Raw genomic sequence first — 12754 nt, forward strand, 5'->3', positions numbered from 1 at the left:
TAGATACCTAATTGTCAAAGTTGGATATTATGTAATCTGGAATATGCACCATGCTGGGAAATTCTCTGGTGTCCTGGTAGCACTTCCTGGGGTGAAACCCTTGCCCTGAGTCCTGCTTGTAGGCACCATGTTGTGCCCCCTAAGAATGAGATGTGTGATGTTTGAGGCCCTGCAGTCCCAGGTTAGAAGACAACAAAACCTTGGTTTCCTATGTGGAACCTCTGTATTAACTCCTGTAAAACAAGGGTTTCTACCCTAGCAGGTTACAAATGCTGCCTTCTCTCTTTTCACTAGATGATTGCTGCCAATGTCCTTTCCAAAGAAGAGTTTCCAGACTTTGATGAAGAGACTGGCATTCTCCCTAAAGTGGATGATGAAGAAGGTAACTTACCACTTGGATCAGGCAGGATCATGGATTAGGACAGTGGACAAGTTGAGCAGTTGGATAGGGTGGTTTATTTTTTAATTTCTTAAACATTTTATTTATTTATTCACGAGACCCAGAGAGAGGCAGAGACACAGGCAGAAGGAGAAGCAGGCTCCATGCAGGGAACCTGATATGAGATGGGACTCGATTCCCGAACCCTGGGATCATACCCTGAGCCAAAGGCAGATGCTCAACCACTGAGCCACCCAGGCATCCCGGATAGGGTGGTTTAGATGTACTTTAACCTACATCTAAATCTGAGTGGTTAGATTTAGCTCATTTGTTCCTTAGGGCTTACCACTCATTATCTCTGAGAACCAGGGTTCTTCTGGGATGGAAGCAGAAAATGCATTTTCATTTCATAGACATTTGTATATTGTAATGCTTTTTGGTTATGATACTTAAAAAAAAAAAAAGATTTTATTTATTTGGGAGAGAGAGAAAGCATGCACACACAAGTACGGGGAGAGGGAGATGGGGAGAGAGAATCTCAAGCAGATTCCCCCTGAGCATGGAGCCTGATGCAGGGCTCAATCCCAGGAGCCTTAGATCATGACCAGAGCTGAAACCAAGAGTTGGATACTTAACAAACTGAGCTACCCAGGCACCTCTGTGATACGTTTTCAGGTTATAAGAAGCTGTAATTGTATTTTGGGTAGTAAGTTTCATCTCATGTTCTTAGTAATTGTTCTGAAAACCTGGGATACAATTAGATTGCCTCTGAGTTGCCAAGGAAACCATTTTTAACTTGACCTATTAACAATTTCTAAAATAAATTCAACAATGAGACTTAATTATGTAACAGTAATAAATGAATGCTCATGTACCTACTACCTGGGTTACATATAATTTTATCTGTACATTGTTTTTTGTTTGTTTTTCTTTTTTTTTTTAAGATTTATTTTTATTTATTTATGATAGACATAGAGAGAGAGAGAGGCAGAGACACAGGCAGAGGGAGAAGTAGGCTCCATGCCGGGAGCCCGACGCAGGACTCGATCCCGGGACTCCAGGATTACGCCCTGGGCCAAAGGCAGGCGCGAAACCACTGAGCCACCCAGAGATCCCCTTTGTTTGTTTTTTTAAAGTTTTATTTATTTATTCATGAGAGACAGAGAGAGAGGCAGGGACATAGAGGGAGAAGCAGGCTCCTCACAGGGAGCCCGATATGGGACTTCATCCTGGGACCCCAGGATCACGCTCTGAGCTGAATGTAGGCACTCAACTGCTGAGCCACCCAGGTGTCCCTTAATTCCTTTTTGTAAATCATTGTTTTGATATTTGTCTATGATGATTTTTATTGATTTTTGTTTTCACTGCTGTAGTGTTTTCTGTATATAAACTTCCTGTTATTTATCCATCTCACTTTTGATAGGCATATAAGATATTTCTATTTTGCAGATGTCTTTTTCTTTATTTTAAAAATTTGTTTATTTATTTTTTAAAGATTATATTTATTTATTCATTCATGAGAAACACACAGAGAGAGAGATAGAGAGAGGCAGAGACACAGGCAGAGGGAGAAGCAGGCTCTATGCAGGGAGCATGATGTGGGACTCGATCCTGGGTCCCCAGGATCATGCCCTGGGCTGAAGGCAGCGCTAAACCGCTGAGCTGGGATCCCTGGGTGGCGCAGCGGTTTGGCGCCTGCCTTTGGCCCAGGGCGCGATCCTGGAGACCCGGGATCGAATCCCACGTCGGGCTCCCGGTGCATGGAGCCTGCTTCTCCCTCTGCCTGTGTCTCTGCCTCTCTCTCTCTCTCTCTGTATGACTATCATAAATAAAATAAAATAAAAATTAAAAAAAAAAAAAAAAAAAAACCGCTGAGCTACCCGGGCTGCCCTATTTATTTTTTATTTTTAAAGATTTTATTTATTCATGAGAGACACAGAGAGGCAGAGACATAGGCAGAGGGAGAAGCAGGCTCCTTGCTGGGAACCTGATGTGGGACTTAATCCCTGGACCTGGGATCACATTCCAAGCCAAAGGCAGATGCTCAACTGCTGACCCACCCAGGCGTCCCTTTTTTCTTTATTTTTTATTTTTAAGATTTTTATTTATTTGAGAGAGAGAGCATGAGCAGGGGCAGGGACAGAGGGAGCCCAGACTCCCTGCTGAGCAAGGGCTTAATCCCAGGACCCTGAGATCATGACCTAAGCCTAAGGCAGAGGCTTAACTAACTGAGCCATCCAGGCACCCCCCTTTTATTTTAAGATTTTATTTACTTAGAACGTGAGTGCCGGGAGGGATAGAGGGAGGAGGAGAATATTAAGCAGACGCCATACTGAGCACAGAGCCTGACAACAGGACTCAATCTCATGACCCTGAGATCATGATCTGAAACTAAATCAAGAGTCAGCTGCTTAACTGACTGAGCCACGTAGGTGCCCCTGTTTCTTGCTTTTTGTTTACCTTTATGGACAATATTATTAGGAAATTCCTATACCTGTCTCCTAATGCACACGTGCAAGACCTTCTCTTTTCCCTGTATGTATAAGAAAAGAATGGATAGTAGGAAATGTGTATTTTCAAACTTAGCAGGCAGTCCAAATTGCCTTATAACATTTTTATACCAATTTACACTTTAAGATTTTATTTTTAAGTAATCTTTATACCCAGCATGGGGCTTAAACTCACAACCCCCAGATTAAGAGTCTCATGCTTTACCAACTGAGCCAACCAGGCGCCCCTAATTTATATTTCTGTCATGAGTGTGAGCTCCTGTTGATCCACATCCTTGCTGATATTTGGTACTATCTAGTTGTCCAATTTAATTTTTTTGCCAGTCTGTTGTGGGTTAAGTTACACTATAATGAAGCTGATGGCAAATACCTTAGTACCATTTAGAATGTTAGACTACATTTTTCCACAGGCTTAACTTCTTTTGAAAGTAGCTCCCCCGGGATGCCTGGGTGACTCAGTTGGTTAAGCGTCTGCCTTTGGCTCAAGTCATGATCCCAGGGTCCTGGGATCGAGCCCCATATCAGGCTCCTAGCTCAGTGGGGAGCCTGCTTCTCCCTCTCTGCCTGCTGCTCCCCCTGCTTGTGCTCTCTCTCTGTCAAATAAATAAAATGTTTAAAAAAAAAAAAAAAAAAGGAAAGAGGAAATAGCTCCTCTGATCAGTTATTGAGCTGGACCATAAATGCCCAGAAGCATCTAGAGGGCAGGGGAAACAGTCCTCTTCATTGGAGTTTCATTTGAATTGCTGTCTTTTTTTGACTTTGGAAGGTGTCTTTGTGTTTTTTTTTTTTTTTTTAATACTGTTTATTCATGAGAGAGACCGAGAGAGAGAGAGAGGTAGAGACACAGGCAGAGGGAGAAGCAGGCTCCATGCAGGGTGCCTGATGTGGGACTTGATCCCGGGTTTCCAGGATCATGCCCTGGACTGAAGGCGGTGCTAAACCACTGAGCCACCGGGCTGCCCTGGAAGCTGTTTTTTTTTTTTTTTTTTAATTTTTTTTAATTTTTATTTATTTATGATAGTCACAGAGAGAGAGAGAGAGGCAGAGACACAGGCAGAGGGAGAAGCAGGCTCCATGCACCGGGAGCCTGCTGTGGGATTCGATCCCGGGTCTCCAGGATCGCGCCCTGGGCCCAAGGCAGGCGCCAAACCGCTGCACCACCCAGGGATCCCTGGAAGCTGTCTTTGATAAGGATCGCTGGTGCCCATGGAAATCAGTTGTTTTGGTGAAAATGATTGCTTATTTCTCTCCTGTATTTTTGCTAATTCTTCTTTTGGGGGGACTTTTAGATGAAGATCTTGAGATCGAACTGGTTGAAGAAGAGCCTCCATTCCTAAGAGGGCACACCAAGCAAAGCATGGACATGAGCCCTATTAAAATTGTTAAGGTGAGAAATGCTGGGGCTCTAACCTGGATGTGTCAAGTGAATTTTTTTCCTTAAAGTAACTAGTTCAGCTAGTTTCTCTGAGTAGGTTATTACATCTGTGGAAGCAGAGCTCAGGCTAGAAGGTGTATTGACTGTTGGTCAGGGTCTAGAATATTTTTGTTTTAAAGGGTGATTGACTTGGCTTTGTTAATTTTTAATTCTTTTGTTCTCATTCTGCTGTATTTCGGGACAAAAGACGGAAATGGAGTGCTTGATATATTACCACTGCCTTTGCTCTTGTCTTAGGCTTGAATCATTCATTACCTTGCAGATTCAAAGGCAGTTTTGAAGGGTTCACTTCATCAGTTGGGACTGACCTTCACTAGAAAGCTGTAGCACTGGGTGCTCTGGAGGCCAGAGCTGTGAAGAGAAAAATTCATGGAAAATTAGGATAAATTATTAGGTTTGGAAAAGGGTATTTTAAAGGTCTCCCAGCCCAGCCACCCATCATCGCTTATAATTCACTCATGTGTCCTTCTGCAGCACTCTTTCCCTGTGGTTTTCTGTTTGTTTGACCTTGTTGGTAACAGTAATTCACCAGCCCTTAAGGAGACCCATTCCATCTTCACGGGGATCTGATCATAAGCTCTTCTGTAGTTGGAGCTAAAATCTCTCTTACTGAGGCAGCCATGTTAGTCTTAATTTTAGTTCTTGGGATCATCTAGAGGAAGTCTTACCCTTTTCTTGTGTGTCCCATCTCTCTTGGGGTTCTCATCTCCAAGCCAAACCCCTCCAATTCTTTTATAGTCTGGTACATGGAGATGAACATCCTTTTAGGTGGGTCTCATTTCTTAGATTCAAGAGGTTTAACCTCTGCATTTTATTTTCTGGACATTTAACACATGGTGAGATCTCATTCTGATGTTGCATGTCTTCTGTTGCACTAGAACCCGGATGGTTCCCTCTCCCAAGCAGCAATGATGCAGAGTGCCTTAGCCAAAGAAAGGCGGGAACTCAAGCAGGCCCAGCGGGAAGCTGAGATGGATTCTATTCCCATGGGGCTCAACAAACACTGGGTTGATCCTCTGCCTGATGGTAAGACCTTGGGTGGGGTGTGTGGACTTTTCAAAACAATCTGAGCTTTCAGTGGTGTGTTAAGTGTCCGACTCTTGATCTCAGCCCCACATTGGGCATAGAGCTTACATAAAAGAAAAAAAGAATTATTATTTTTGTAATTTTAAATATTTTATTTTTAAGCAAGCTCCACACCCAACATGGGACTTGAACTCACAACCCTGAGATCGAATCGCACACTCTTCTGACTGAGCCAGCCAGTTGCCCCAAGAATTTTCTATGCTAAAGATAATACAACTTTGAAGCTTCTTTTTTCACATAATTCTTTGTGCAGTAAATGCTAAGTCAGTGCTAGATACAGTCATAACGAGTACTTAGTAATTTGGGTGAGGCAGCTGGGGAGCTTGAGGCATGCTGTGAATTAAGTAGATGTGATCCCTTCTCTTATGAGGCTTGTAATTTAGTAGGGAAAATGAAGATTAATGAAATAGTTACCAGCTAACTAACCACATCACTACCAGTGCAGTGTGAAGAAGTACAGGTAATGTGTGTCACTTCTCTGAGAAGTTGAAACCTGAAGCATAAATAGGACTTTGTCAGAGGGGATGGGGAGTCTGACAGGTTGTCCCAGACTGAGGAGTAGCCTGGAGTAGGGATGTGAGGTGGAAAGCAAGTCTGTATAGCTGGAATGGAGTGGTGGGCCGAGTGGTGGGCATGAGGTGTGGGGCACCCAGGTCTTAGGAATTGGAACTCCATTCTAGAGTTCACTCAGAGGTGTTGCCAGGTGCTAAATGGGAGGGGCACGATCAGAGTTGCATTTCCAAAGGATTGTTGAGCATGCCCTGCAGAATGGATTAGATGGGATGAGTGTAGACACGAGCTGACCTTGGAGGCTTTTCTGATATAGGAGAGAGGATGGTGACTTGAACACAGAGATAGCAGACAGGAGGGATCAGTTGGGGAGATGGGGTTTGTTGAATGTTGGGGGTGGGGGCACTGAGGTAGCTGGAGGGTAATACTGTCCCCTGTTTCCCTTTGCAGCGGAAGGCAGGCAGATTGCTGCCAATATGAGAGGTATTGGGATGATGCCCAATGACATTCCCGAGTGGAAGAAGCATGCCTTTGGGGGCAACAAAGCTTCTTATGGGAAAAAGACCCAGATGTCAATCATTGAGCAGAGAGAGAGCCTGCCCATCTACAAACTGAAGGAGCAGCTGGTCCAGGTGAGAAGCCTCTTTATGATGTACTGGTATGGCAATAGTGGTGTTTTCTAAAAGAAAGATGATGGGCAGCCCAGGTGGCCCAGTGGTTTAGTGCTGCCTTCAGCCCAGGGCGTGATCCTGGAGATCCAGGATCGAGTCCCACGTCAGGCTCCCTGCATGGAGCCTGCTTCTCCCTCTGCCTGTGTCTCTGCCTCTCTCACTCTGTGTCTCTCATGAATAAATAAATAAAATATCTTTAAAAAAATAAAAGAAAGATGATATGTTTGAATTAAAATTAGCTGGACGGGTATGTGTACGTTTGAAGTGGCTTTTCCAAAGAGGATAGGAAAAAACAACATGTGCAAGTACTTTAAATAAATATATATATGTACACATATACATATGCACATATATATATGTTAGTATATACATTTTAAAAATTTATCTGAGTAATCTCTATACCAGTGTGGGGCTTGAACTCATGGCCTTGAGATCAAGAGTCCCATGTTCCACTGAGTGACTGAGCCAGCCAGGCACCTCTACATTTTTTTTTTTTTCCAGTGAGGAAATAAATCTGAATGAGGAGCTCCTGGAGTGGTTCTGAGTGGGCAGGGGTGTTATGTTGCACAGAGCAGCATCTCCTGCCAGTAAGAGAAATGGGCATGCTTGGCCAGGGATCCCATATGGGCAAGATTTTGCTCTGGGTACTTATTTCCATTTTTTAGAGATCGGATTTGAAGACCAGCAAACTTTCCCTAGGCAACCGAGTTTACTAGTGCCTAGTGAATCTTTTCTGTGCGATCTCAACCATACATAAGCAAGTACAAATACATATGTACACACATACATAAATGTCATGTCTTAGGTATACTGTATATTTCTAGATGGCAGCATATGATGCATATGTTCTGCATCTTGCTTTTCCCCTTAATGATTTAGCTCAGAAAATCTTCTCTTTTTTTTGATGGTGCTTCATTATGTGGATGTTTTCTGGCTTACTTAACTAGTCCCGTATTAATAGACATATAGATTATGTCAATCCTTTGCTATTATAAATGGTGTAGAAATAAGATGACTTTTGGGTAAAGTACTAGAGATTTGGCAGTGGAAGGGATTTATTTTATTTTTAAAGATTTTATTTATTCATGAGAGACACAGAAAGAGAGGCAAAGACATAGGCAGAGGGAGGAGAAGCAGGCTCCATGCAAGGAGCCTGATGTGGGACTCAATCCCGGGAATCTGGGATCATGTCCTGAGCCAAAGGCAGGTGCTCAACTGCTGAGCCACCCAGGTGTCCCAAGGGAACACTTTATGTACCCTTTTTATTTACTGTTGAATTCTTTAACCACATGCATATAGTACTTAAAATATATATATACATAAAATCAGTGATAGCTGGGTGGTAGTTTATTTATTTTTAAAGATTTATTTATTTGAGAGAATGCACGCACACAAACAGGGGGAGGGGCAGAGAGAGAGGGAGAAGCAGACTCCCCACTGAGCAGGGAGCCTGATGCCCATCTTGATCCCAGGACCCTGGGATCATGACCTGAGTCGAAGGCGTCTGTTTAACTGACTGAGCCACCGAGGCGCCCTTGGGTGGTGGTTTATGCTTGTAGCATTACCTTTATGTTTTTATGAATGTGAGAAAACCAATAACATTTTAAAAAATTAAATTGAGTCAGTTAAAAAAAGAATACCTGTAAAATTTCAAGTTTTTGTTTTTTGTTTCTTTTTTTTTTTAAGATTTTATTTATTCATGAGAGAGAGAAAGGCAGGGACATAGGCAGAAGGAGAAGCAGACTCCCTGTGGGGAGCCTGTTGCAGGACTTGATTCCAGGACCCTGGGATCACAACCTGAGCCAAAGGCAGATGCTCAACCATTGAGCCACCCAGGCACCCCTCAAGTTTTTAAGTTATACTTGCAGTTCAAATAAGGAAGAGCATTGCCCATAGAAAATCACCAGTAGGGACGCCTGGGTGGCTCAGTGGTTGAGCATCTGCCTTCGGCTCAGGGTGTGATACCGGGGTCTCGGGATTGAGTTCTATGTTGGGTTCCCTGCAGGGAGCCTGCTTCTGCCTCTGCCTATGTCTCTGCCTCTCTCTCTGTGTCTCTCATGAATAAATAGATAAAATCTTAAAAAAAAAAAGGAAAAAGTTGCACAAATTAAAAAAAAAAATCATTAATATTTTTTCTTTGCATGATTAAAAATAACCTGGTTGTAATTTAGCATGTGTACATTATTATATCCCTTCTTTCTTCTTTATTTTTTTAAGTTTTTATTTTATTTATTCATGAGAGAGAGAGGCAGAGACACAGGCAGAGGGAAAAGCATGCTTCATTCAGGGAGCCCGATGTGGGACTCGATCCTGGAACTGGGATCACACCCTAAGCCGAAGGCAGATGCTCAACCGCTGAGCCGCCAAGGTGTCCCAGCCCTCTTTCTTCTTTAGCATTAGAACGTAAACATTATTTTCCTTTTGAGTAATGTGTGGGAAGTTTTAATGACTGTATTTACATTCTGTTGCTTTCAGGCTGTCCATGACAATCAAATCCTGATTGTTATTGGAGAGACAGGATCTGGGAAGACAACGCAGATCACCCAGTACCTGGCAGAGGCAGGCTATACTTCCCGGGGCAAGATTGGATGTACCCAGCCCAGAAGAGTAGCAGCCATGTCAGTGGCCAAAAGAGTGTCGGAGGAGTTTGGATGTTGCCTGGGCCAAGAGGTAAGTGAGTAGTGAAGCTGTTCTCGAAATACCTGCAGAGAGTGTAAAGGCTCAGATCTCTGTACAGTGGGAATAGGCTTGTCTTTCTTCAGGTTTCTCTTGAGGGGCAGAGGGTTCTCGTCATCAGTGATCCACTCAGGATCAAGCCCAAGGCAGATTCACTGTGAGGAAATCACTACGAATCTTGGTCAAATTCTTACCTCTTAAGATTACAGGTAACAGTCTGACCAGGCTGAAGTCTTGCCTGGTGATTGCAGAAGGAGAGGTTTGTGTCTAAGGTTTTCAGCTTCACCTCTGCTTTAGGTGGGCTACACCATTCGATTTGAGGACTGTACCAGCCCAGAGACCGTGATCAAGTACATGACAGATGGGATGTTGCTCCGCGAGTGCCTGATTGACCCCGACCTCACACAGTATGCGATCATCATGTTAGATGAGGCTCATGAGAGAACCATTCACACTGATGTGCTGTTTGGATTGTTGAAGAAGGTAACTATGTTCTCTTTGGTTGCCCTTCCACCTGTCGGGGACTGAATCCTGGGAATCAGATTTGAGGTTCCTGTGCCTTTTTGCTTAGTCCTTAGTGAACCACATTGCATTTCCCTTTAGACGGTTCAGAAACGGCAAGACATGAAGCTAATTGTCACCTCAGCCACATTGGATGCAGTGAAGTTTTCTCAGTACTTCTATGAAGCCCCCATCTTCACCATTCCAGGTCGAACATACCCAGTGGAAATACTATACACGAAGGAACCTGAGACAGATTATCTGGACGCCAGCTTGATCACTGTCATGCAGATCCACCTAACAGAACCACCAGGTAGGAAGAAGGAGCATTTTCCCCTCTTAGGCTGAAAGTCCTGATGGGGGTAGCTTTTCTCTCATCTTTTAAAAAATGCCTATTAAGGATCAGTCTCTCTGTAAGCCTAAGTCTTGTATGTTTGAAGCAGCAGTAGAGATATAAATAATGGTGTACAGGGTTTAATTGTACTCTATTTAAGCATGGAGACACACATGCAAATAAGAATGGACACAAACTTTTAAAAAATAAAAAAATATTAAAAATAACACTCTAAAAATGAAAAGCCAGAATAAACATGGACAGATGAAAACCTCTTGATTTATTAAGGATTGGAATAGAGTATGTTTTCCATCATCTGGCATTCTTTTCAGGTCTTTGTGGCCTTTGTATAGAATGCGCACACAGGAAGTAAATGTTCTCTTCTTAGGTGATATCCTGGTCTTCCTCACTGGTCAGGAGGAGATTGATACTGCTTGTGAGATCCTATATGAAAGAATGAAATCCCTGGGACCGGATGTTCCAGAGCTGATCATCCTGCCAGTGTACTCTGCTCTTCCCAGTGAGATGCAGACCCGAATCTTTGACCCAGCTCCACCTGGCAGCAGAAAGGTAACAGTGGGCAGGGATGAAGCTCCCGTGTGCTCTGGAACCACACGATGTATGTACCTGGCCCTAACAGGGATTGCCTAAGGTGCACACACACACTGTGTTTTCTTATGTCTTAGAAAATAGTCCAATCAGTTTGTTAAGGAATAAGGATCTTGTATGTAGCCCCTGCTCCTCTTCCTCTCCTGTATTCGACAGATATTTTTTCAGCATCTCCCAGGCTTTGGGGTACACAAAGCTGCAGTGTGAGGCCAGGCCTCTCTCTGCTGTGGGGCATCCACCAGTAAATAGGCCGTGAACATATGGTATGAAAGAGCTGCTGGGACTGTGGATACCCAGGAGGGGAGCCCCATGCCCAGAATTCTCAGAGGAAGTAAGGATCTAAGCTTGTCCTAAAGAGCATGTGGCTGTTCCTCTGGTTAAGAAGGGCTGGAGGACAAGCATTCTGAGAGGACAGCATGTGATAACCTAGGGACAAGAGAGTGTGGCCATTTCAGGGAGCTGCCTACTTCTATAGCTGGAGCTAACTGCATGGGTATGCATGTAAGACAGTGGGAGAGGAGACAGATGAATTTTTTTTTAAATAACGGCCTTACCAAGATACAATTTACATACCATACAATTCATTTTTTTAAAAATTTTTATTTATTTATGATAGTCACACAGAGAGAGAGAGAAAGAGAGGCAGAGACACAGGCAGAGGGAGAAGCAGGCTCCATGCACCGGGAGCCTGACGTGGGATTCGATCCTGGGTCTCCAGGATCACGCCCTGGGCCAAAGACAGGCGCTAAACCGCTGCGCCACCCAGGGATCCCAATTCATCCCTTTAAAACATACAATTCAGGGGGCAGCCTGAGTGGCTCAGTGATTTAGTGCCACCTTCAACCCAGGGCATGATCCTGGAGTTGTGGGATCGAGTCCCATGTCAGGCTCCCTGCATGGAGCCTCTTTCTCCCTCTGCTTGTGTCTCTGCCTCTCTCTCTCTCTGTGTGTCTCATGAATAAATAAATAAAATCTTTAAAAAGTAAAATAAAATACACAATTCAGCGGCTTTTAGTATATTTACTGGATTGTTTGACCATTAATTGCCATTTTTCATGGGAATTAATCATTAACCATTAATCACTATGGTTAATTTTAGAATAATTTCATGACCTCTAAATGAAACCCCGTACCCTTTAACAGTGACCTCCCCCCCGCCCCCCCCATTCAGCCCTGTGCTCAGTCCCTGGAAGCCGCTAAACTACTTTCTGTATTTCTGTATTTGCTTATTCCTGACAGTTCATATAAATGGAATCCTAATGTGATCCTAGGTGACTGGTTTCTTTCACTTAGCACATTCTCAGGTTTCATCATGTTGTAGCAGTTTTAGTGCTACTTTTTTTTTTTAATTGCCGCATAATATTCTATCATAGAATGATATTCTATATCCAGAATGTGGATGTACCACATTTTGTTTATCTTTTCCCCAGTTGTTGGATATTCAGGTTGTTTCCATGTTTTAGCTATTATGAACAATGCTGCTATGGGCATTTGTTTACAAGTTTCTATGCGGACATGTCTTCATTTCTCTTGAGTATATATACCTAGGAATGGAAGACTTGGATTTGAATAACACTGAAGAGTTAGAATGGACAAGACATAGTGGGTGGTTGGAGGGGTAGGAAAGAAGGGCAGGGAGAAATCAGAGTGACTCCCTGCTTTCTGGCATGGACAGCTGGATGGAAGATAGTGCTGAGAACAGAAACATGGAGGAGGAGCAGGTTTTCGGGGGGCTGGAGGGAGAGATGGCAATTCCTCCTCTGTTTTGTTCCTGATGATTGGACTTCTTTTTAAGAGGGCTCTGCAGCTCTGTGGCAGGTGGAAGCCTTTCAGGGCCAGTGAGATGCTGGCATGATGCGAGATGTTCTGGTGCTTCCTCGCAATGATTTTTCCAAGCAATTGTGTTTTATTAGCTGAACCTCTGGGTGGAAGAACAGTGGTAGTGCCAAGCCGAGACCAATAATCTTCTAGATCACACATACTGCTACATACACACAAACTGTGAAATTCCTCTGCCGCCTCGTTCATTTTATGATCAGAAAA

General features: G+C 43.5%; 1 protein-coding gene across 2 annotated transcripts in view; it reads left to right on the forward strand.

Annotated features, from left to right (window-relative positions):
* DHX8 (DEAH-box helicase 8) overlaps positions 1-12754 on the forward strand; it is a 32325-nt gene that overhangs the window by 9171 nt on the left and 10400 nt on the right. For both annotated transcript variants that reach the window (XM_077853407.1, XM_077853409.1), the window contains exons 9-16: positions 295-382; positions 4179-4276; positions 5203-5350; positions 6371-6552; positions 9067-9261; positions 9565-9750; positions 9871-10081; positions 10491-10672. In XM_077853407.1, coding sequence (XP_077709533.1) covers positions 295-382; positions 4179-4276; positions 5203-5350; positions 6371-6552; positions 9067-9261; positions 9565-9750; positions 9871-10081; positions 10491-10672 — 1290 coding nt within the window. The remainder of the gene's footprint in view (positions 1-294; positions 383-4178; positions 4277-5202; positions 5351-6370; positions 6553-9066; positions 9262-9564; positions 9751-9870; positions 10082-10490; positions 10673-12754) is intronic.

This window comes from Canis aureus, chromosome 16 (assembly GCF_053574225.1).
Source record: "Canis aureus isolate CA01 chromosome 16, VMU_Caureus_v.1.0, whole genome shotgun sequence".
In the NCBI taxonomy this organism is placed as follows: domain Eukaryota; kingdom Metazoa; phylum Chordata; class Mammalia; order Carnivora; family Canidae; genus Canis; species Canis aureus.